At 35.6% G+C, this 26,782-nt stretch overlaps 1 protein-coding gene across 2 annotated transcripts in view; it reads right to left on the minus strand.

Moving 5' to 3' along the window:
* Window positions 1-1,225: 1,225 nt before the first annotated feature.
* The window catches only part of rgs14b (regulator of G protein signaling 14b), an 87,179-nt gene continuing 61,622 nt past the window's right edge, over window positions 1,226-26,782 (minus strand). For both annotated transcript variants that reach the window (XM_028813071.2, XM_028813072.2), the window contains 11 exons: window positions 26,430-26,573; window positions 25,694-25,870; window positions 24,364-24,502; window positions 22,181-22,293; window positions 18,754-18,945; window positions 16,023-16,096; window positions 9,056-9,182; window positions 7,741-7,822; window positions 7,493-7,545; window positions 5,941-6,046; window positions 1,226-2,668 (listed from right to left, as the gene is read on the minus strand). In XM_028813071.2, the coding sequence (XP_028668904.2) occupies window positions 2,220-2,668; window positions 5,941-6,046; window positions 7,493-7,545; window positions 7,741-7,822; window positions 9,056-9,182; window positions 16,023-16,096; window positions 18,754-18,945; window positions 22,181-22,293; window positions 24,364-24,502; window positions 25,694-25,870; window positions 26,430-26,573 (1,656 nt within the window). In that variant the 3' untranslated portion in view covers window positions 1,226-2,219. The remainder of the gene's footprint in view (window positions 2,669-5,940; window positions 6,047-7,492; window positions 7,546-7,740; window positions 7,823-9,055; window positions 9,183-16,022; window positions 16,097-18,753; window positions 18,946-22,180; window positions 22,294-24,363; window positions 24,503-25,693; window positions 25,871-26,429; window positions 26,574-26,782) is intronic.

Here is a 26,782-nt window from a genome sequence, read left to right on the forward strand (position 1 = left end):
CTCAGAAGGGAGCTGCTGAAATCTGGTGGCAAAAGGCCCAAGTCTCACAGAATTACAATTTTCACTTGCAGCACATGTGTCGGCCAAAAAAATTTCATCCCAAAACTGCCAGAAATTTTTGGGGATTATGAAGCTTAAGTGTGCCCCAAACCTTCAGTTGTCATTCACACAACTTCAATAAGCATCATTGTGATAACTAGGGAAAAGCAACTAACCTGCAGTCCTAAAGTAACATGCAAATAACTCCTACTGGATAATGAATTCTGAACGTGTACGCACGGTGTCCTGTGGGATCAATCTACTGCCCGTGTATGTACGGCCCCTTCGAGCAATCCAGGTGGTCAGTTTGGGTTTGGTGACTCACTGGTAGGGATGAAGTCAACATCTTGTGTTACAGGTGTGAAGGGCAATTCATTTGTCACAATTTATATAAGATGTGTTTCAAATAAACAAAACTAACCCCAAAGGCAGCTACCAGCCGAGGGTATTTGTCACTGCATTTTTTTGTCCCACAAATTTCTGCGCAGCCATCCATTTAAATGCCATGGTGACAACGTCTACAACCAGGTGTAGATTATATGCATCTCCAACTACAGAAGCGTCTTTTGAGGGTGTTAAAGTAATCGTGGCATCTCCTTCTTTCCTTTGTTTCTGTTTGTCTATTATTAAAGTTAATTTTGTGCCTTACAGAATTTTGTTAGTTTCTGGCTTCGTTTTTCTCCCCCATTATACTGTTTGGAACTCACTGATCATGTTTGGTGTGAGGCTTCTGTCTTTTTACTGATAGAACATTAGTACTAGGGTGTTATACCACATTAGCCATTATGAATGTAGTGATTAGTCAAGCAAAATGACCTCTGTTACTGGTAACTAAAAAGATTACAATATGCAAAGCTTTCGAGGCAACTCAGGCCCCTTCTTCTGAAACAGTCAAGTCTGCCTTATGGAAATTAGGGTGAATTTCTTTGATGGTCCTAACGAGAAAGGCCTTTACATAAGGTATAATCTAATCTAAAGAAAACTATGGCCTTATGGGAAATTGACAACTTTTAAAAAACCTAAAAGTAGGCACCACTCATTGAACAGATGTGCTAGATATGCTTTACTATCTATATTTAAACTGGTGCTCTGAGTAATATGCAACAGTTTTTGTTCTTTAAAAAACACAAAGCAATACAAAAAAAGATAAGAGTACAGTAAACACACATTAAAGCCAGAATACTATAAAAATATATTTTACTCCATTCAGAAAACTGACAGGTGGCAGAGTTAAAACCTTCAAGCTGACACGCAGTGGTGACATTTCTCAAAAAATCCTGGGTGTTGGGTGTACACTAATGAGCTATCAGGAGTGAAATCCTAAACTGAATACCAGAAGATATGGTGGGGGGGGGGGGTTAGGGAGAGATTAAAAAAATATATATATACATACACATACACAAACTACATATGTATAATTATATAAAACATATTACTATTAAATAATACAAAATGTGTAATATCCGCATAAAATGACAATCAAATTGTTCTCATGAGTGGGGAAAAAAAAAAACAACAAAACACACACAATTTTTCACGCCCCCCCCCACCCACCATCTCCAATGGATTTTGGTTTCCTACTAAATTCCATTCAGTAAATCAGTAAAAGAAGTAATCTAATTTATTCTATAATGTAATATATTAAATTTTGTAATGTAAATTCTGTTTATAAAAATGGAGATTCAGTCCACAGTACTGTCTGCATTACAATTAGAGGAAACACTCACAGATTCCAGATGTATAAAAATCATATTTTTAAGTTGTGTATATAAATCATATGGGTGGGTGTGTTGCATACAATGTTATAAACTAAGCTATATACACAAGTGCAAAAAGGCAATAACCAACATTCATAACAAGTGTCAAACATTCCTATGCTAGAAAAATAATAATGGATACCTCTGCTCCTTTCTAGTTGGATTTCTCTCATCTGTGGAGATCACACACAAATTAAATGTGTGACTTGAAAATCATGAAAGAACTTCACATGCAAAAAATGTATAAAATTTGACCACAAGGATTTTTTTGAAGCCATGAAGGTGTCTATTATATACAAAGTTTAGGCTGTACACTTTTAAGAAAATAAATAAAAATATAGTTATTCCACACTGTGGACTCTAGCACATTTTAAGATTAATATTACACAAACTTTACACAACATTAGAACAGTACTTTACAGTTCAGACTGTATTTTGTAGTGTTTTTTCTGGACCAGCCTTAATAGTTGCACTACTACTGCCAATAAGTGGTGAACATTCATTTCTTTCTTTTGATTCCAAGTGCAAATTAGCTTTGTCCAAATTATCACCTTCTGCAACTGATGTTTTCTGTAACTCACTTTTATGGTCTTCTGATGAAGTGTTCACTTGAAGGATCAGTACCTCAGACCGAGTAGCTGAAGAGGACATTTTATCAGTAATGTCAAGGGTGTCCTTACAGTTCTCCTCACTACATTTTTGTACACTAAGTGACTTCTCTACTATTCCTTCCATTTCGTCATCTTCATCAGTCTCTTCTTCCTTTACAGACAGCTGTAGGAACTGAGGAATAATGAGGTTTTCCTTACTCAAGAGGCCGCGTTGATCATTAGCTCGATTGCTTTGAGCTTTGGAAAGCAAATCTATCAGTCCTAGAATATAAAAGAAATGGACACAAGTTAAACTGCACCAGTTTAACAGTTGCCATGTACCATCTTCAATCAAGTGTGTGAATTCAGTTACACGGGGCATTGGTTGACAATGGCTTGTATGTCATTTCTTGAAATTGTAAAATTTCAAAGGAACTTCCACTGCAACAGATTTCATAGTAGACACAAGAAAGTTACAGAAAACCCAGTCCACTCTAAAGTCTATGGGTTCCACAGGATGATGTATTGATCATTGTATTTTTAAGTTAAATTTTACTTCCTGATTTCTGCCATTGTTACACTGCATAATACTGGGTTAGGTTTATACTGCAGGGCTATAATGCAACTCTCATTTCTAATTTTTAGGTCAGTTTATTTGTCAAACTGTTAATACTTGTATTGGGTAGCAGCCTACAGAATATCCACATCTTTATGTTTATGCAAGAAGTGCTCTGGAAAGACCAGCATGTGTAAATGAACAATTTCATAAGTAAAGGTTTTTTACTGCTATGCAGAGAAGACTGCTTGCAACTCTTTTTAGTAACTTTATTTCTGTATTTTTCTAATTCAGCCAGCCAAAAGGTAGACTCCTATTGTTGAATTAAACTTTCTACCACTATACAGCTTCAGTGATTTATGTTTTCAAATACTTTTCATCCATCAGTTTACTTTAAGCATAAGTGGATGGAATTAATCCTGTCATTAATTTATAATGCACAGAATGCAATATGGTAAAAATTGTTTTGGCTTTGAAAATATGAATAGCGCATACAGAAACTGGTTACATTCAGAGAACTGCAACTTACACACCTGCGTGAATGAGACTCCAGATTAAATTTAGTCACTGGATTATTTAAAACATAGCATCTCAATCTTTTTTTATTCCATTTCTACATTCTTCCACTATTTTCTACAGTGTTTTGTGTTGTGCATAAATAACTCCAGTCCCATAACTGCAAATATACAACACTGACAGTGGCAAACACAATGCTTTAGACTTACATGAGTACTAAGTATTAACTGTTCTCCTTCAGAATAGATGAGTCTTTTCAGACTGCAGAACCTGAGAAACGTCAAAACGACTTTGGCTTAAAAGAGCAGGTGTTATGTGACAGAACCTCTCATTTATATTGGGTCTTGCATTATCACACAATAGTAACACCTAGATGAACCAACAGTTTTTTTTTTTCTTTTAAAAATTGTGGAGTTAACCTTCACCTAATTTTATATTATATCTCTTTATAAAATTAATAATGGGAGATTTACAGTATCATGAATGGAGTCATTTGAGTGTCTGGCCATTACACAAGGTCTGAAATACTGATTAATAAACTGTTCTTTTGGAACAAATGTGACAAATAGAGCAACTCATTGCATCACCTCTGCAAGTGCTTAATGGGTAAATGGTAATATAACCACATTCTCAAATTATATGCAAGATATGTATTTTTACATCCGAATTCACAAAAACTGGCAGTGTTGTTAAACTTTCCAGTGGATTCTATCACAGTTAAATTACACCATGCGGGTTAACATTTAGTCTATCGTTCGAGCCAAATTCTTCACTAAAAACTACTGAAACAAGCAGACAGCTAATTAAATAGAAACACTGAGAATACAAACAGATTATGAGCTTTTGAAGTAAACACACACACACACACACAAAAAGTGTAAACATAACATTTGGCATACTTTGATATTGAATACATTGGAACAGGCTATGGCTGACTGAGCTCATGTACATTACCATAATTCCAATTCTGTCATTGCAAAATATAGAAAAAATGATCAACAAGGATTGTAATGTCTTTATCAGTTTAGACATTTTCTGAAAATTTTAAATAACTCCTCTAGCTTTCTTGTGGCTCTATATGAATTTATACATCATACAGATATTATGGGTGCCACTAACAGGTCTTGTTTATTTTTGTACTATTGTCTTTTATTTTGTTTCAGCATTCATTTTACAAAACACATTTCCATCAAGAAAAAATAAATACAAAACTACTCTCTTGTGGACAATAGGGTTACACAGTTATGATTGGTTAAAATAATTAATGAAAAGGTAGACTCCAAAGGCCTTGTTAGCACTTAACAACTTTGAATAAATCCTTTAATCAGCTTTTGTAGCTTCCTTTAAATTCATACCAATTTCCTTTGTCTTCAAGTTTCACAAATAAGTAATTGGATGCTAAAAATCATTGTTGTGTCAGCTGAAGACCACCAATGCATGTCATGCTTTATCATAAATCTACTCCATTTGATAGTGCACACATTATTAAAAGTATGGTTGCAGCTTTCTTAGTCAGCTGTAAGAATTTGAAGATATCTAGAACAACAGGAAGCAAAGTGAAGAGATCTGAATCTTCCATTTTTAATATACTAAATGTAAACACATGCCAATACATTAATACATTAAGATCTGCATTCAACAGCCCTAGTGGGCGGGGAAACTAAATTCCATGAACACAAGGGTCAAACGCAAAGGGGCAAATCAAACTGGCACACAAAGTCTGCCCTTTTAACAGGGATTATTTCCCACAACTGGCACACTGTTAACTCCCACGTTGGACAGGAAATGCTTGCCGCTGCCCCCTTTGTGCAGAAAGTGAAAAAGCAATAATCTTTGTACTGATTTGTAACTCTCTTCAGCAAATCGGCACCATTCTTTCCTTTATAATTTTCTGTCACTTACTCTTTGGGGCGCAGTATTCATTCCATATTGGGGAAAATCATAAGATACAGTGTAGGAGTTACACAGGGGGTAGTGCTGAATAGGTACAAGTACCAACAAACAACTCCAAGTAGTATTTATCAACACTGACAAGATAAATAACAGCAACATATGAACACACACACACACACACAAGAATTTTGCAAATATCCCTGACTATGCAAAATAAATATTTTTAAAACTAAACCACTCAGCAGCAGAATATAAACAAACATCAATTCAACAAAAAGCAGATGTGTATACAGCATAATTCATAAAAAAAGCAAACACTCACACGTGGAAAATTGAGACTATAATAGGAACAATATAGTAAATAGTCAGGTTTCTGCTGATTGACTCTGTGCATCCTTTGCGACACGGCCAAGATACGTGTAAGAACTGAGTTATGGGACAACAAAAGCTTTAGAGTTAATAAATTAAGGTAAGGACCTAATTTCCAAACAGCATTTTTAGTTTGTATGAGTTATTTAGATTTGGAAATCCTTAATTACAAGTTAACATGTGGGAAAGAAGCTGTTAAGAAACACTGTTACATACATACCATCCATGTCATAAGTTCTACGCTGTGCTGGATTTCTTGGTTTGGGCACCCCACGCATTTGTTTCACTGCTGTTTTCTCACTTTCCAATGTAATTGTGGATCTATGCTAAAATAAGTTAAAAATACTGATGAGCAACTACATGAACTGAAATTCTGTTCAAGGCACTAGAATTTCTTTTCCAGGGAATAAATATGGGATATTCATCTTTCTTTATCATTCTCAAAATTATTCAAAAGTAATATATAGCTCATGTTATTTATATATGTAAAGGGGTAATCCAAGTGAAGAAAATATACAAAGCTTAAATGGTCACATACAATGCATTTTTTGGTAGAGTCAAGTTTCTGTCTTTTTCTTATTTCCCAAAAAGATTTCCACGTTCAAAACAAGACCTTCTACAGTAAATGGGCCATTAACTTATAGAAATTGTTTACTACAGCTTTCACTTTTTACGTTTATTTACACCCTTTAGCAATTTAAAATTCAAATATTTCACATTGAGGGCCACTTTAAGTAAAAGTGGGCATCAATTCTTTTTTGCAGTAGTTTACAGTAGTACAGACTGCATTTTTGTGATTAGCTAATTTTATAGTCTGTGCCTGGCAAAGTCTGAACATCATTCAACATCTGTCAATCAACAAACATGCCACCTCTTAAAGCTCTTCCACACTCTGGCATTCTGAGACACTACAATTTTGTACTACTTATAATCTGAGATAATTAGTGAAACATACCTTCCCAAATTTCATTAGGGAAACCAGGAAACAAATGATTGACAAAAGATATGCTCTTCCTGCACTCCACAGAAACAAACTACTTTACCAAACATGAGATGGTACCCCCTTCTTTATCATGACCATCTTGCAATACAGAATGCAGCTACACCATGAAAATAATTCATCTAATTCCCGTTAAGGTTCAGTGCATGAAGCCCAAGAGCCCTTCAGAAAAAGCAGTGGTGTAAATTATGCTGAGGATACAGACATACCACATTACCCAGCAGACTTGACCTGTGGCTAATTGATTCTAATGCAAGTTAAGTCAGACTTGACTACACACTTAACCATTTCATCCTTACCAGAAGTCAAAATTATTGGTGAAATTATTGTTAAAAAAGAAGCCAGCAATCAATTAACAAACAAAACAACTTTTACCTCAGCACTTTCAAAGACACTATGTAGTAGTATTTTTAGGTGTTGCATATGTCATTACATGAGTCAGGGACTGTCTGCCTTTTGGAGAGAATACTAAATTCAAGAATGACAGAAAAGCTTTAAACCACATGGCTACATGTAAGGGGACTTGCTGTCAATGAGTTGTCTGACCTGTGTGTGCTTTTTTGTGCACCAAACAAATAGAAATTTGTGAAAAAACATTCAATAACACAAGAGATTTACAGTAAACCTGACAAAATTTCCATAAACATACTGAACTGTAACACTTTCTGTTAACAATCAGGCAGAATAACATTAGAGGATGTAAATTTTTAAATATTAAAATGCAAGTAGAATTTAAATGTAAAACAAACTATAGATAAATGTAAATTCTTACATCAAAATGCATCACTGGACTACCAGGGGCTGGTACACTGGAGTGCTCTTTACCTGAAAATATCAAGTGAATCAAATTTACACAAGTAAAATAAAGGAATAAATTGCAGAAAGACATGGAAAATTATTCAATAGCAATTTTAAAACAAATAACTGGCCAACAGAATATTTTTGATTGTAAGTATAGATGTTTTAGTAAAAAGTATTTGATACTACAGTTTAAAAAAAAAAAAAAACTTTTACACTCACCTTTAAGTCTGTCCACAATTACCGTTTTATTGGCCAAACTTAAAACAGACATATTCATATTTAAAGACTTCGTTTCTCCATCCTGCAAAGAAATGTTATTTATAATGAACATTAACTAGTCTGCTTTACTTCCAAATTACCATTTACCAGAGGAAATCAGTAGAGTTTAATAACTGCATTAATTCCTTAAAACAATTATCCAAAACTAAAATTGGCATACATATTATTTGTTCTAACACAGTCTTGGCAAGTTCTTGTCATTCATTAGAGCAGCAATTCTCAACCTTTTTCTCCTTGTGAACCCCTTCAAAAAACCGGAATAAATTGGCGAACCACATGTGTAGTCATTACGATATACTACAGGTTTATCCTTGTACGTTGGATGTTTTGTTTCAGTGTGTCTACGAAGAAGTGATGGTTTAAACTGCTGTTGGCCAGGACTTCATTACAAATTACACAAAGCGGTTTAGGTTCTGACTCATCCCCGGTAAAATAATAACCCATTCGTAAATAGTCTCTGTCATATTTTCGTTTCTTCTCTTTTGTCTTACTATGTTTACCAATTATTTCATTGCTTTCAGTCTGGAGAGATGGTAGCTCACTACAACTTTCAGTATCTTCACCATGTGTTGGTACCAAATCAGGGACTGAAGTAGAAGAAGAAGCAATTGATTGCTCGTCCAGCTTTTTGTCAGACTTGATTTTTAACCATCGATCCATAATAAAATTACGGAGTAATAAATATTCACTTTCGACGTGCGCATGTTTAAGTCTTTATCGTAATTTATTTACACACACTATGCACTTCCAATTTATCTTATTAAAATCACTTGTGGTTCTTAAGCGCATCGTACGATTCAATTCGACTCTACTCTCCCTTGTCTGATCGCGGCGTTTTTATATCAGCAGATGTTATTCTTGTTCTTTCAAGTGTATTCGGGGTTCTTGGTTCCCTGAATTGGAAGTTTATGGATCATACGAGAATGTACACGCATCGCCAGCAGCGTAGAGTCTCATTGCGTTACAGATTGTTACCTGTTAAGACGCAACAATTTTACGAAATCTTCCGTCGCAATGCGTAAGTGACTGAATATTTATGAATTTGACATTTAAATATTTGTTCACCCATTTTTATTATTGTATTATTAATAGTACTGTGAATATATTTTCCTACATTTAATATTTCATTATATATTTTACTTTTGGGATTTAAAATTCTGCCATTGCAATATTTTTTTCGCGAACCCCTAGGCGTTGGCGAACCACCGGTTGGGAATCACTGAGTTGGAGCAACAGCAAAAATGGTCATACTTACAAGTGTAGCCTTCATTTCTTGAGGCTTTAAGCCATTTTTTAGAAGAGTAGATTCAAGGGCTTCATACAAAGTTTTACTGGACTTTGCTGCGAGTCCTAATGTTTTATTTATAGGCAGAAGTTTAAGTCTAAGAAACAAAAAAAAGAACACAAAAATTAACGACATGCTTGTAACACTCTCGCACAAAACACAACTCAAAAACTTCTAACAAACAATACAGATGGCACAATTTTTTCCTATCCTATCATTCTATTGGAATTAAAATTATGTATGAAAAAAAAAAAAAAAAAAACCACATATTTTTCTCTTTCAGTAATTGTTCACTGATTTTAAATGAACTAGATTTCATATTCTGTAAAATAGTATAAAAAATGTATATAAAGGATTTATATATAGTAACTAAGTATTATAGAAAATACAGTATGTAAGTTAAACTTGGTAACTAGACTGGCATGAAACAGAGGCTGTGTGTACAAAACAAGTCAAAAATATTACTCACAAATATCAATTCTAAAATTTTGAAATTGTATAATACTCAATTTTCCAGAATATCGATTCTATCCATATCAGATGTACTTTCATGCTTTCGTGTTGTACAGAAGACTGTGCTATTGTTCATTTTTGGTATTTTGACTTCTGAATTTGGGACAGTCTCAGAGTTTTACACATGTGCACTTACCCAAAAGGAACCTACACTTCACACTTTTTTTCCGTTTTCCTGTTTATCTGTATATATTTGCAGACCTAACCCCCAAAGCATCCTTGATATTTTTATATATACACACAGCCCAAGAAAAATAAATGAGATATATTTACTATAGATAGAGTTTAAATATATGGAAAGTATGTCTGTTCTTGTTTTGCTAGTCTGAATACAATGTCTTAGTGTGTTCTCCCCTTTCTTGAGCCTAAGCTTTTGCACTGGGTTTCTGTGGTTAAGTTGGCATGAAAGCCTGGTAGTAATGTGAAGAGATAAAAATTAGAATTGGTAGAAGTAGAAGAAATAGCGGTTAAAGGTAAAGTTGGATTTAATAAAATAACACAAAAGTTGTCAAAAAAGCATAAAATTGGTAAATCGATTAACAAATTCTGGAACCAAACAGCAAACAAAGACATGATCAGATGAGGGCAAAAAAGGTCTAAACTGATATAAATATTAGCAAATGGAATACTTAAACATCTAACAAATAAATGTTAGGCCTTAATAAACAGAAAATGTTTGAGAAACTAGAAATTTTGATGAAATCCTATAATCCAGCAATAGGTAAGTCCAACAAGAATGTTTAAACACTGAAAATACTAAATTTGAAACTAAAAACGTAAGCAAATTTAGATAAAAACAAGTCCCATATGATGACCACGTACATTGATGTTGCCAATATGCAGCAAGAAAGGTTGGATACAGGATTAGATAAACTATAATTTGTATGAACTTGTCTGTAAACACTTAATATCTCATTATGATGTATACATCAGAAAACTGAATTTGGTTTAAAAATTTTATTTTGAAATGAAATTGGAAATCTTGTAAAATTCAATGTAATGACCAGTAACAAAATTAGGCTAGCACTGCTAAAATGCAGTTCTAAAAATAAATTCTACCAATAGTTCCATGGACGTTATTCCTACTTCTCTGCTTACCTGTTTCTTACTGTTATTTTTAATGTGTCTGTGTTATCTGCCAGAATTACTGGTTGCTTTTAGGCATGCCATTCCAAAACCAATGCTAAAAAAACTAATCTCTATTCTGCCATACCATCTAATTACTGCCCCATGTCCAACGTGCCTTTTGTGTCTCAATTGCAGTCTCCCCTAGACTCAACAGTTTGAGGTTTTTCAATCTTGTTTTCAAGTTTCCCACAGAACTGACATAGTGTTAGTCAGGGTTGTAAATGACCTTCTAATGGCTGCACATTCCGGCTCTTGTAGTCTGCTTATTCTGCTTGACCAGACTGCTGCATTCGACACAGTCAACCTCAGCATTGTGGCCTATGCTATGCTGGAATCTCCGGTACTGTGTCAGAATGATTCACCTCCAATTATACTGAAGGGAAAGAACATATTGCCATTTAGAAAATAATCAACTCCTTATTTTGTGTCCTCTGTGATTCTTCAGGGGTCAGTATTTGGCCCAATTCTTTCCTTGATTTACTGTACATCAGTACAATTCATCTTTTTGTTGTTTTGCCGAAGGCACGCAGATCAATTTCAAGACCTCTCCAAAAGCGCATCTAGAATTCTCACAGTCCATGAAATGCTTGGAAAATTTCCAGTGCTGAATGAGGGAACACTACTTGCAACTAAACCATGGCAAAAAATGAAGCCATTTTTGTTGATTCTTCTTCATTATGTCATGAAATACATGCTTCAAATACATGCTTCAAAGTTCTACAAGAATTAAGTGGTGAAGAAAGAAGTGAAAAATAATTCAAACCAATTCCAACTTCTGAATGCACATCTAAATGAATAATTAAAGGAAGTTAATATTACTGTCGAACTGTAAATGTCAAAAAAACCATGCCAAATATATTCAGTGTTTTAACACAATACTTATTTGAATTAACCAGATCAAAAATGATTTCCAAGAGGTTAAGGTTAATTTTGCTGGAAAAAAATTCAAAGTTTAGTAGCCTGCAAAATGTTGATTCCCTTGCGTTTTCTGGTGTAACGTGAACATTTGAAATGCAGGGACTGCGGGAAACTGGGGGGAGGTGTTGAAAAAGAAATCTTCTGGGGTTTAGCAGATTTTGCTGCTATTCAACACCAAAATTTTAGGTGGTTGTCTCCAGATGTGTATTACAGAATAATGCCTAACCCTGCAAACTAGGCCTGCCGCAGCTCCAGGCTTTCTACCATAGAAAATTTCTATGGGACAAACAGGACTGAAGAATTAAAGCAAAGAAATCCACCAGCACCCTACACTTCTAGTCTACATTAGAGATTGAAAGATTTACATTTCTGCTGAAACTTTACTGCATATATGCCTGGTGTTTGTGCAGCAGTTATCAAGACAAAGGGATTTTCAGAAACAAAATTTAGAGACAAATGTCAATTTTGTGGATAATTCTATAGAAAAATAACCATAATATTATGGTTAGGGTGTTTAGGTACATTTACTTTTTCAAAACTGGAGGCCTAATGCATATTTACATTTACATCATTTAGCAGACGCTCTTATCCAGAGCGACTTACAACAGTGCTTAGTAGTCTACGACTGTTCTTCAGTCTTTAAGGCTAGGATTAAATCTACTGTCATTAAACAAGTTACCGCTGACCAAGTTGTATACAAAACCCTGCTAGAAGAAAATAGTAAGTTAGTACAAAAATTTTTTTTTTTTTTTTGAAAAAAAAGGGTAGAAAAAAAGAGTATGGGGACTTTAGTCCAAGTGCTGTTGAAAGAAGTGTGTCTTCAGGCGACGTTTGAAGACAGTGAGGGTCTCCGCTGTTCGTACAGCAAGAGGAAGTTCGTTCCACCACTGAGGAGCCAACACTGCAAAGAGTCTTGATGCATGTCGTCCTCTTCTTTTAAGTAAGGGTGGTTCGAGACGTGCAGTGCTTGATGTTCTGAGACAGCGAGAAGTGACACGCTGCTTGACCAGTGCTGATATGTAAGGTGGTGCAGCTCCAGTTTTGGCCTTAAAGGCAAGTGTTAGGGTTTTGAACCTGATGCGGGCAGCCACAGGGAGCCAGTGCAGGTTCCGCAGCAGAGGTGTAGTGTGCGAAAATTTGGGAATATCAAAAACGAGTCTTGCAGCTGCATTCTGGATCAGTTGAAGTGGTCGTGTTGCCTTTAGTGAAAGTCCAGACAGCAGAGAGTTGCAGTAGTCCAGCTTAGAGATGACCAAGGTCTGGACGAGAAGCTGAGTAGCCTCTGTAGTGAGAAAGGGGCAGATTCTCCTAATGTTGTAAAGGAGATATCTGCAGGACCTGGAGAGGTTGCTGATGTGTGGAGAGAAAGACAATTCTTCGTCTAGAGTGACACCAAGACTTCTTGCCGTTTTTGAGGGGACGATAACCGAGTTGTCAAGAGAGATTGCAAGGTCAAGATTCGGAGATGAGTTGCCTCTGATATACAAGAGTTCAGTCTTGCTGGGATTCAACTTGAGGTGGTGGGAAGTCATCCAAGAGGAGATATCAGCAAGGCAGTTTGAGATGCGGGTTGAGACCTGCTGGTCATCGGGTGGAAAGGAGAGAATGAGTTGACTGTCATCCGCATAGCAGTGGTAAGAGAATCCATGTCCAGCTATTACCTTCCCATATCTAATGGAGATACCAACTATTACTTTAACACTAGAATTACCAGAGCCTACGAAAAAACTTGTATATCCGGCCCACCTTAAATCGCTTCTTAAATCCGTTCACACCTCTCCGCCAGCATCCTTTGTCCTCTAAATGTGCTGATAAAAGACAAGCTGCCAGCAGCCGGCTATTCCATCCCCCCACCGACTTAGAACGTGAGCGAAGTTTTCCCAGCTCACGCCTTGATTGATTATGTGGGAGTGAAGTGGAGTTTTACAGTGGAAATAACAGATCATTATTCTAAAGTAATCTGTGTAAACACATTGTTAAAACAGAAACTTTTTCATATTTTAGTAATAAATGTTACAAAATGTAGTAGGCATAAACTATAGAATATATAAAGCCCGAGTTCCAAAGATCAAATAAAACACTTTCACAAAAGCTTCAAAAATGATTCAACAGCTTCTGTGGCGTAGCGCGTTAAGATTTGCTTTTTAGCGCAGAGTAGCTTTTCCTTGCCTCACAGACCTGAGTTCGATTCCCCGCTGGGGATGAAGTGTTGCTTTTTTTTTCTTTTCTTTTAAACCTCAAACGGACATAAAATTTATACATTGGTATGCACTGTCAGTTACTGAGATCGTTATTTTTTCATGTGGGATGCTCCTTTTCAAATATTTTTTTAACAATTGAGACTGCAATTAACAGGAACAACTGTCCTTATAACTTATTTTTAAGATCCATAACACACAGACAGACAGAGCACTGCGTAATAGAGAGACAGACAGGCAGAGAAGTCACTAGATATATAAATAAACAGGGAAGCCACGTGTACTGAAAGAAAAAAAGAACAACATGTGCGTTGTCCCTGACTCTCTAAGTAAGATCGGGGGAGGGGTGATGTTAGAGCGCCTGCGCTTATTCAGTGAAGCTGGGACAACGCACTCAGGTCTGTGAGGCAAGGAAAAGCTACTCTGCGCTAAAAAGCAAATCTTAACGCGCTACGCCACAGAAGCTGTTGAATCATTTTTGAAGCTTTTGTGAAAGTGTTTATTTGATCTTTGGAACTCGGGCTTTATATATTCTATAGTTTATGCCTACTACATTTTGTAACATTTATTACTAAAATATGAAAAAGTTTCTGTTTTAACAATGTGTTTACACAGATTACTTTAGAATAATGATCTGTTATTTCCACTGTAAAACTCCACTTCACTCCCACATAATCAATCAAGGCGTGAGCTGGGAAAACTTCGCTCACGTTCTAAGTCGGTGGGGGGATGGAATAGCCGGCTGCTGGCAGCTTGTCTTTTATCAGCACATTTAGAGGACAAAGGATGCTGGCGGAGAGGTGTGAACGGATTTAAGAAGCGATTTAAGATGGGCCGGATATACGAGTTTTTTCGTAGGCTCTGGTAATTCTAGTGTTAAATTACACTACTTAAAGAAAAAAGAACAGATGCTGGCTAAAAACAAACATTTTAAGTATAAAGCCTTTTAATAAAAGAAACTATAAATTAATCGCTTTCTGTTAAGCAAAGTACAAAACACCACCCAAAGGAACTAAGTGAAAAGAAATCACTAATGTTTTTTGGGCTTAAAGGTCTGTTGCCAATAAATCATCTTATTTTTCTCTCAAAGCAGATCAAAGCCCACTGAATGGTAGAACGCCTACCTAGAACAGAATAGGGTTAGCCCAGCATGTGTTGACTCTCTCCTATGTATGGGTGGTCTAAAATGGGCTTAAAAAGGTGTAGGCATCTTTTCCTACATTTTCATTTCATATTACAATTGACTGTTACAAAAATAAACAGCAAATTAAGAAGAGATACCGTTAGTCAGGATGTGCACAATTAGGGGGCAAGGCCTCAGTGATAACACAGCAAGAGGAACAAGGTCTACATGATGGTGGACTAAACTTCACTACAGCAAAGAAGGAAAACAAATTTTTAATCTCAGTAATATAATATGTCAGTTTCAAGATAGCAGAGGTTACATTCATATCTTGGTAACAAACAGCTACTTGAGGAAATTCACAAGGTAGGTGAAGGGTCTACATTTAAAGATAAAAATCTCAACTCTGGAGAACAATATTTTAAAAAGTGTACTGAAATCTAATAAAACAAAAGCAAAAGAAGTATGAGCTAGTACAAACACCAGTGACAGTACAATTTTGATTGTAGGATGGTTACAATCCCCCAGTATTTCTCCCATGTTGCTACAATTTAAGCCTTGTAAAGTAAAATGACTTGTTCAGGGACATACAGTAACAAGTTTGACTGAACAAGTAATCTTGTAGTTTCCTGCTCAAGAGTGATTAACAGGAGAGACTTAAACTTTTCACAGGTATAAAAACTCTGCATGCACAAAGATGGCTGATGAACACCTTTCATTAACAAACAAAAAAAAAAAAATACTAGCTTAAGTGCCTTATCTTTTGATAACCACCAGATGGCAACAAAATATTAAACAGCTGAAAATCACACCTTAAATGCATTGTAAATGTATGATATTGTTTAACTGAATTGCTTAATTATAGTCATTGATATGCAGAATGCATGTTTAAAGACATTTTGGATTAAAAATGACACAATTTCCCAATATTTTAGTTGATATACTTTTAAATGCCCCGAATACATGCCATATATGCTAGGTAGCATTTGCGAGGTATGCTGATGACCAAGGGATTTTTTAGGGAAGCATACAGACTAAAAAAAATAAAATCACTTACACAAATGTGATCCGGGTCTCCAGTCGCACTTGTTGGTCCATTAGAACAGAGCTGTCCTGATCAAGTGAGAGAGGCTTTGGGGCCGGGGGAGAGAGACAAATACATAAGGCAAACATTTATCAACATGTGTTCATTCTCACATGGCTCATAGATTATAAATTGATGCATGCGCACACACAGGGTTGCTCAGTAAGCATTGGCATGTTCCCTTGTTTATGGTACTTTCTCTCTCAGTGCCTCTTGAAGATTAAACTACTGCACAAACAGAAATGAAAAGCAGAATACAAAATGTCCTGGTGAGATTTACTTTATGGTGATGTAAATAAAAACTTCTTTTCAGAAAAAGAAAAAAAAATATACTGAAAATGAATATTCAAAGTGATCCCTCCATATTTTGGTATAGCTAAAGACCTCTGCATACTTTTGAGTGGTAGGTTATTTTCATACACATCAGACTAGGTCTGTTCAATTTGATTTTGTCAGCTAAGAAATAAGTGCAGAATCTTAACATCATTCTTTATACACGATTCATTTGTAAAATACTGTAATTGACATTAAAGGAGATGCAATATTTTGCTGGAACACTGAAATATTTGCCAAAAACAAGACCACCACTGGCTTTAACATTTTCCACTTAAAATGTTATTAAGGCTTATACAATGATCAGTGTTGTTTTAATGCAATACCCAATGGTTACTCAAACTTCTAGATTGGGAATTTGAGGTAAGTGTTGGAACATACCATCGATAATACCCAGACATTATAAGGTTCTTGAAAATTTAGTAAAAACTGATGTGTCTTTATCAGTGGAGACTGTTTTTTTTTTTATATTTTTTAAAGAGTGGTGCATTACAGATAGTGTTAGAAGTACAACGGTTGTAAAATTAGCACATTCATTTTCTAAAATAAATCTGTCATGCATTGCACATTAATGCTATGGACGATATCCTGTGTGGGTGGTTGATGCAGTGATAAAAATATAATATGAAACAACAAAACAAGTTACCTTCTTAGGTCCTCTACATTCATTGCAAACATCTCTAAAGTGAAATGGTGCAAAAATATGAATGACAAAAAATACTTATAAACCACATTTAATGATGTAAGACGCGCATTTGGCTGATGTTTTGATTATCTTCTTAAGCGAAATTAAACGTGTTCCTACACCTGTGTCACTGGAATCGAGCCTTTGACTGGCTCTTGAATATACCAATTACTGGAACATCAGTCTTGTCTCCAATATAAAGTACAGATTGGAAGCTTTCAGAAATAGCCAGTCCCTTTGTCAGTGAATGGTTGCTTATTAATCAAAGCAACTGGTTTTTGGCTCTGTAGAGTATGTTAAATCAAACTTCTGCTCAAAAAAGTAGTACTTGTCTTGTTATAGCTGTATTTCTAATCTACAAGGTAAACGAAATCAAGTTGCCTGCTTGAAGGCATCAATATTTGGCTACCTTTATATCTTGATTGTGTTTGGCAAATACTTGCTGTTTATTTTGAGCTATAAATAGAAAAAAAAATTACAAAAGAAAAACTAACGACTGAGGAGGCTTTGAGAGTCATATTACGTGACAGTGGCAATGACTCTTAGACTGTAATATTTTTATTCAGAAATTACTCTCCTGCCAGCAACCAGAAACAATCTTTTCTTAATGCTACTTGGGCTTTTACCTTAATTTTTTGTTTATAAGGTCATTATCATCACATGTAAAAAAAACACTTTGGTTTATAATGGCAGCTGCATTTTTGAGGGATTTTTTTCTTCTAGTTTTGACTCCTTTAAATAGAAAAATGCATTCTGAATGAAGTATGGAGATGATATACCTGAATGATATGAAATCAGGAAAATTAGCAAAAATAACTTTTTGAAAACTAGCACAACAAAGGCTGATTATATTTATTGCATATTCGGCTGAAGCCTTTATCCAAGGTAAGTTAAGAGATCAGTATTTCGGGCTACTTTTTGCATACTTTTAGACTAAAATTGTTTTGTTTTTATCACCTCCCCCCAGTGTTTCTCGCATAGATGTCTAAATAATATGAAAACACCATTTTTTTAATAGTATAATTTTGCACATAGTGTCATATTTTACAGGTATTCTAAAATAATGTTCTCACACTAAAATGAGGATGAGAGCTTAAGAGAAGACTGAGCACTAATACTTTTTTTTTATTGCCGTACCTTGTTGTCTAGGCAAGAGTCTATTGTTTTAATGATATTGGGACAAAATTCATAGTGAAAAGATTATGTCTCCTGTACCTGCAAGTCTACTAATCTAAGTTATGTTGAAGCAAGGATTCATCATACATTGCTGTTAAGCCATTTTTGGTCAAGATACTGGAGCAATATGCTTCCTCCTTGCCCTCATTCCTTAAACTCATACACCAAGATATCTATTACCCAATATTACCTGAAAGTACACATATACATACATACATACATACATACATACATACATACACACACACACACACACACACATAGATGGAGAAACAGAGAAAAAAACAACTATACAGAAAAATATAATAAATAATCTTAATTGCACAGATCTAAGGCCATATAAAGAACAGTTACTGCTAATTTGCAATCCTGTTGTGTCAAATATCTTCAGTCAGTAAGCCACACAGTCTGTGTCAATGTTTTCTGTCAGCTAGTAGAAGTAGTGAATTATGAGGTAACAGTAATTTACACATGAAAATAGCATTTCAAGGTTATGGCATGTAAATGTACCTTGTCTTTGCCCTGAAGGTAGATCGACACCATGGAAAGAGGTATTCCCCTTTTCTCACACATTCCAGACAGCATTTCTCTGATAGAGTATCCCGGTCGTGCAGGGGCCAGAGAGGCAGTTTCATCTGGGAAGTAAACGCAGCAGTACTTGACGAATGGGTTTTCTTTCTCTGCATCCTGGAACCTTCCATTCTGTTATAAAAATACAACTTTGGTTATAGGAAAAATAATGTACAAAGATGTGTGTATTTCACTTTTCTTTAACATAGTTAAAAAGAGAATTATTTTATGACAGTACATTTGGGGAGCATGACTGTTGCTATTACATTTTTAATGCGACTGAATACCTTTTTCCCTTACAATGTATTCATGTTAAATTTGAACAAGACTTTTATCTGAAATCATTAAAGGCACCTAAAAGGGGGTGTCAGAATCAGGATAGAAAACAGGCACAACATTGAGTCTACACATGAAGATATTGGGCCTCATGTACAAATGGTGCGTAAGCACAAAAATGTTGCGTATGGCATTTCCAAGCTCCCATCACGATGTATAAAAACTAAACTTCACATTCTCACAGCAGCACAATCCATTGTGCACACACATTTTCTGCTGTTTTGCAAACTGGCAGCACCCAGCATCAAAGCAGTCTTACTGTTCCTGTGTAGATTCTCTTTCTTTTTTAGATTCACATCCCTGATGCAGCTTTATGAAATACATTGAAATTAACCTCATATTGTTAATAAATTGATTGTAATCAACCTGTAACAATAAAATGGTCCACGGAATGGCCAAACTATTCCAAATACCATAGCTGCTTTAGTGTTGTTACTCTCAGTGCACCACTCAGAGCATTTTAACCCACTGTATCAGTGTGGAATCACAGCTGTACAACAGCTGATCAGAAAGCTCTACTGAGGATTGCACTCACAGCGCACAGGACTATTAGGATACAGATTCTAGCACACACTGCCTCAGCCATACGCACAGTCTATTTGAACTACTCCCATCTAGAAAATGCTTCAGAGCCATTCCTGCAGGGACCTTAAGGTTCAAAACAGTTTCATCCCAAGAGCCACAAATGCACTCAGTGAGTCCATCAAGTGCTCCTGGTAGAACTGTTTGTACTTATAAATACAATTACTTAATGTAAACTTGCCATACAGTTGTAATATTGCACAACCTGAACCACTTTATGTATCATTTGCACTATCAGCACTATATGTAAATGTATATTGTACTTATGCTTTCATATTGTATATTTTTCACTGTTTATATTATTATATCATTTTATAGGAAAAAAAGTTTATGGAGGATTTGCATATTGGATCTCACTGTACCATACAATAACAATAAAGGAATTCAATTCAATAGAAGAGAGCGCATATTTACAGATGACGGCGACTGGCCTATAAGTTGATTTAGATTTCCAAGAGCTATATTCTTGGAGCACCTTGGTATCATTTTAAGATGAAATGCATTAAAGTATATATATATTACATTATATAGATAAATTAACCATTTAAAAAATGCATACTGTTAATAATTAAAATGTGTGGGCACAGTGGTGCTGCGGTAGTGATGAGCTGGCACCCCATCCAGGGATTCTTCCTGCTTCGCGTTGCATACTTGCTGTGACTGGCGTGTCCCTGGATGGATAGATCCATCCATCCATCCATTATCCAACCCGCTATATCCTAACTACAGGGTCACGGGAGTCTGCTGGAGCCAATCCCAGCCAACACAGGGCGCAAGGCAGGAAACAAACCCCGGGCAGGGCGCCAGCCCACCACAGGGATGGATAGATGAATATAATAATTAAACACGTATCACAAAGATTTTTCAATACAGTAATCCCCCGCTGTATCACGGTTCAGCTATCGTGCCCCCGCTATATCGTGGAAAAATTCAATAAGTACATCCTACCTGTAGTGTACTTTGCAGCCAATTCATAACAAAGCATACGGTTTTCAGCAGACAAAGAGTTTCGCGTTACAGCACCCAGATAATTTCTTACAAAGCCAGTTACTGACTGAAAGAGGAGACAACCAATCAGAGCGGATTTTATTCTCTTGGGCTCTGCTTAGCTGCTGCTAACGTGGTGTAATCTTGTAAGAACAGCGAGTGTGGGTCCCCGAAGAATCAAGTATCGCGTACCTTGCTTGTAGTCCGACTTTTGTGAGCTTTTCGTTTGTTTTAAGCCCTACAATGGCTCCCAAGCGTCCTGCATCTTGTAAGCCTTCTGGTAGCAGTGAGCCTAAGCGCCAGAGGAAGACCTTGACCATACAGGAGAAGGTAAAACTGACAATGATTATTATTATGTTACTCATATCTTTAGCCCGACATCCGTGTATCATATGTGTATCCAAAGTGTGTTTTAATAAGTTTACATGTGTTTAAAGTGTGTGGGAGGGGTATTTTAAGGCTTAAACTATAAAAAAAAATGTGGTCTTTCTATATCGCGGATTTTCACCTATCGCGGGTGGGTCTGGAACGTAACTTCCGCAATAGGCGGGGGATCACTGTACTCCTTAAAAAAAGTTTTGGAGAATCACCGTTCTAGACTTACAGATGGTTTGACATTTATTACAGAGCTTATTGTGTGGCGACTGGTGACGTAGAGAAAGAAAAGGAAGGACAGGAATTGGGGGTTGGTATGTTTGAAAGAGACAGTACTGCTGCAATAAATTTAGTTAAGGGTCGCAAAAATTGCAAAATATGCAAAATTCTGGGAGATGTCGGGGTGGGAAGGCAGGCATGTGTGTTACTTTCCACGCTGACCGAGATTTACAGAGCAGAAGTGAGTGGAAGTTGGCTTATGCATGGCTTTGTGCATCGGCACATTTCCACTTTTTCTGTATGCCATGTTTTCATGTGAATTCTATGCAGAGCGTTATACATTTTAGTTAAATTAGAAGTAATTAAATTTCAAAAATTCTGGCTGCTGTATCTGAAATAATTAAAACTCAGATGAATAGCAGATACTAGAATACTTTACCTGCACATAATGTTAATTGGGGTGTGCAACTTGCAATAAAATTAACATATCAAATGAGGCCAGTGTACACACTGATGTCAGAGGAAACTGATAACCTCTAAGGTAATTCAAAGAACACCAGTGCCCTCTCAAAAGCCAGTATTAAGAATCTACTTGAATATTTTTGTGACATGCCAAGGACTTTTTTTGAGGAGAAAAGAAAACTGCAAGCAGGATAGATTAGATAAGTGTAGGAGACAGGCATTGCACATGAAAATTTGGCAGAACAAGGAGAAATCCATGAAAGTGATCAAAAACTGATAATACACAGATTAATACAAGATTTAAAAAAAAAAAAACACACACAAAGCATAGAATGAACTTTAATAATAACTTTTTAGATGCACTAAGGTCTTGGTAAGATTTAAAATATACTCTTACAGTGCATACCTCTGATTTGCTGGAAAGAGAGCCAAGAGTTCCCAATTCCAAACTTGTAGCTGAATGTACAGAGCATTGCGATTCACGTCGGCTTGCAAATGTTGAACTGCTCTCTGAAAAATCTATCACAAAAATGGCACTTTAAGACTTAATTCAAGTTGTCTGCATAAAGCAATAAGAACTTAAATTTAAATGAAAATCAGTGCCATTGTGGGCATGTGCAACATAATGTTAAACCAGTGTTTCAAGGAAAAATATTCTCATTTCATTATTCTCTACGCAACAAGGTAAACTGCACAATGAAAGAGATATTACTCAAATATATAACCAAATACACACACACACACACACGTGGTATATACACGTGTTTAAATTACAATATTTGTTATAACTGACGGTCATTATCTGGGGACAGAAACTGACCCAGAACCTATTGGTATGAGTACTGTTTGCCCTTCCAAGGTATCAAGTGATGTATATGTTCTGCACAGAAGGCAGGTGGGTGCCAGTAATCACATTTAATATGCTAGTTTTTGTAATATACAGTAATCCCTTGCTATATCGCGCTTCGCCTTTCGCAGCTTCACTCCATCGCGGATTTTATATGTAAGCATATTTAAATATATATCGCGGATTTTTCGCTGCTTCGCGGGTTTCTGCGGAAAATGGGTCTTAATTTCTGGTACATGCTTCCTCAGTTGGTTTGCCCAGTTGATTTCATACAAGGGACGCTATGGGCAGATGGCTGAGAAGCTACCCGGCTTACTTTTCTCTTTCTCTTGCGCTGACTTTTCTCTGATCCTGACGTAGGGGGATTGAGCAGGGGGGCTGTTCGCACACCTAGACGATAGGGACGCTCGTCTAAAAATGCTGAAAGATTATCTTCATGTTGCTATCTTTTGTGCAGCTGCTTCCTGAAACGACATGCTGAACGGTGCTTCACATACTTAAAAGCACGAAGGGCACGTATTGATTTTTTTATCTGTCTCTCTCTCTATCTCTCTCTGCTCCTGACGGAGGGGGTGTGAGCTGCCGCCTTCAACAGCTTTGTGCCGTGGTGCTTCGCATACTTAAAAGCCAAACAGCCCTATTGATTTGTTTGCTCCTTTGAAGAGGAAGATATGTTTGCATTCTTTTAATTGTGAGACTGAACTGTCATCTCTGTCTTGTCATGGAGCACAGTTTAAACTTTTGAAAAAGAGACAAATGTTTGTTTGCAGTGTTTGAATAACATTCCTGTCTCTCTACAACCTCCTGTGTTTCTGCGCAAATCTGTGACCCAAGCATGACAATATAAAAATAACCATATAAACATATGGTTTCTACTTCGCGGATTTCCTTATTTCGCGGGTGGCTCTGGAACGCAACCCCCGCAATGGAGTAGGGATTACTGTATATTGATCCTATATTAATCAGTGGGGTCAGAGTATATTTGTAGTTTTATCAGTTATCACTGAATGAGGTTTGCCTCCATGGTAAAGAGTGTGATGTCTGCTTAGCAACAGTTAAATTGCGAAATTCTTGTTTTTGACTTGTTTTGTACAGTATGTACTTCTAATTTTGAATTCACAACAAATGCAAAAAAATAAATAAATAAAAAAAATCCGTTGACACAATAAGAAGTTGCATGAAGGAATAGGTGGCTTATAAAAGTCCTGTCACAAGACAATTCTGCTTTCAGGATAGAAAACACTATAGTCATTGCTCCCAACCAGAAAATGCTATATAGCCAAGTGGTTACAAGCAGCTGAGCCTACAAAACTCTCATAATGCTGTAGTTTGCACAGCATTCCATACACCAAGAGGTTCTGGTCTCTGGTTTGAAAATACAACACCGCCGCTAACTGTTTTACTTAATGGTCAATCAAGATGTGTTCTACATAGCACTCATTAATAAAAAAGATCAATCATAAGATTACATCTAATGTAATATTTGATAAACTATATAGGAAAACCATTAAAAAAATAATTTGACTGAAAATGCTCTGAAAAATGTAACCATCACAAAAAAATCATTTATTCATTAAACTGTAGAATAGAACCGTTTTGAAAAATTATTAGTGGACTGCAAAATGTTAATTATAAAAGCATTGAATGTTATCAGAAAAATTCAATTATTTGCCATATACTTAGCATTTTAGACAAGTTGCAAGATACAACTTTCAAAATTTATACTACTGCCAACTTCATACCTCCTAAAGAACCTCTTTTTTCTTTTACATCTGATTGGTCTATTTTTGCTGGGAGTGTTCTGCTACTTTGTGTAGCTCTTTTGAATGTGTTTGCCTCAGTTTCAAAAGGAAGAGATTTTCTTGCTTTCAGCTTTTTCTTCTGCAAAAATTAAACATTACTCACTCTCAAAATGAAAAATGTAATAATGCATTGTACAAGACATTCCTACTAACTAATGCATTACTTTCCATCTTAGGGCAAAAGACCTTTATTATACTTAAGTGAATAAAAGGAGAAATTCCTAAACTACTCATGCATAAAATAAGATTAAAGCACAACATAATTAAAATTACTTAGTGTGTTTATAAGTTGATAAAAAGTAATTTGTAATAATACTGTATTTAAACAATGCAATACATTAAAGACAAAACTCTGGCCTTCCATCTCCTCACTCCGACTTGATGTTCTTAATAATTACTCCAATGCTTTGTTTAAATCAGTTGTTTACTATGCATTAGATTTTATCATGTTCCAAGTTGCATCTTGCAAGTTAATAAATTCACTGCTTGGGCATCTATGTTAGTAACCATAGCCAATTAGCTATAGATGCAGTGACAATGGAGGATGGGGTGGTAGATTACATAAAAAAAGAAAATATTTTACTTTGCTTGTTATCAGTATTCTAAGTCTTGCATTTTGATATAATTAAACAAAATTGTGAGATACCATTTTCTAACCTCTTTATCCATTAAGTTTAGGGCTGCAGGAAGCCAATGCCTGATCCAGCAGAATTTGGCATAAGGCAAAACACAATCTTGAAGATTTCACCAATCACAGGCTACAGTGACAAACCCACATGCACAAACTCAGTGAGTCAATTTAAAGTATCCAGTTAAACACTATCCACAGACACATGAAATGCAGTATCTACCTATGTACTGTATTTCTTTCATTAAAGTTGGATTAAAAAATATATTCTGCATTTGTAAAGAACACCAATTGAATTAATATTCATTATACAAATTTCAGTCAACAAAAAAAATATCAATTTATACACTATTTTAAATCCCTTATAAAGAAAGATTTCATTAAAAGTGTCACTGGAGTTACAAATAACGATGGATGCATTACTTTATTGAAATGGGACAATACAAGAATATTTTTGAAAGGCTAACTATAATAAAGGGACTGAAATGTCATTATTTTATTACTCTAAACTAAATAACCAAAATCTTAAAATTACTGTAACATTCCTAGATGTTCTCCTAAGGTTAAGAACACTGACAAAAGGTTTTTAAAATAGAAAAGGTTAAAACATCTAGCTTACATAGGAGATTCATTGTGTTTTACCTTCTTTATATCACACACTGCTGAACTCTCTCTCATCACATTCATGGCACCAGGGCTCTTGTAATCCGCACAAATATCTGGTAGTGGTTTCCCTTCAACATTAGCCAGCATGCACTTTTGGTATAGTTGAGATTTAACAAAACGGGCATAGCTGTCAAATTTCATTAATTTAAAAATCTACAGATAAAAAAAAAATAAAAAAAAAAAATTGGTGTAATAATGGAGACATCTACGAATGCACATATTCAGTTCAAAGAATGGTGAGACCTTTATTGCAGAATATAATCAGAATTATAAAATGTATTTTAATTTGTATTACCTTTTTATTACACCATTAGCTTGACAATATTGACTTGCAAGAACTGTATATAGATATGTGCTCAGGCCAGATTATCATATGATTTGTTGAATATTTTACATTATTAGAGTAGGCGATTTTTTAAATTACAAATACACACATTAGCAACCTAGGGTTTCTTTCATTATGTCAATGACTGAATGACAGCACCATTCAGAACAAAATCAGAGCAGCCAAACTCCTAAAATACTTACACATTTAAGCATCTTTTACATTATAAATTAACATAGGAGAACATGAAAATGTCAAGAAAAAAATGAGAAAAAAATAAAACCACTAAATGCAGACTAATACTACTAAACATACAAAGATGTGATGTTTTGAACACAACCTAAAATCAAATTGGGAATAAATACAAGTGAACGTTTGAGTATCTACCTGTAGCTGTGGTTTGCTGAACATATCAGCAGTAGGTTTTTCCAAGACATCCACAGACAAGCGAGCACTGTCATCAATATTAATGGCATTCAGCGCACTGCTACATAGATATGTGTCATAAATTATCTTGGCTTCTTTAGCCAACTACAAGAGAAAGAAATACAAATCATAGCTCAGAATATAGAGGTTACATTTGAAAATATTAAAAACCGTAATAGCTTACTATTGATTATATTGTCATTTTATCGAACAGAACATTCAGCATTTTATACGGAATGGATCCCATCCAACCATAATTTTTAAATTTATTGTTTATGTCAGAAAGGAAAACCGCATAAAATAAAATTTCTGTA

Source organism: Erpetoichthys calabaricus, chromosome 11 (genome assembly GCF_900747795.2).
Source record: "Erpetoichthys calabaricus chromosome 11, fErpCal1.3, whole genome shotgun sequence".
NCBI lineage: Eukaryota > Metazoa > Chordata > Cladistia > Polypteriformes > Polypteridae > Erpetoichthys > Erpetoichthys calabaricus.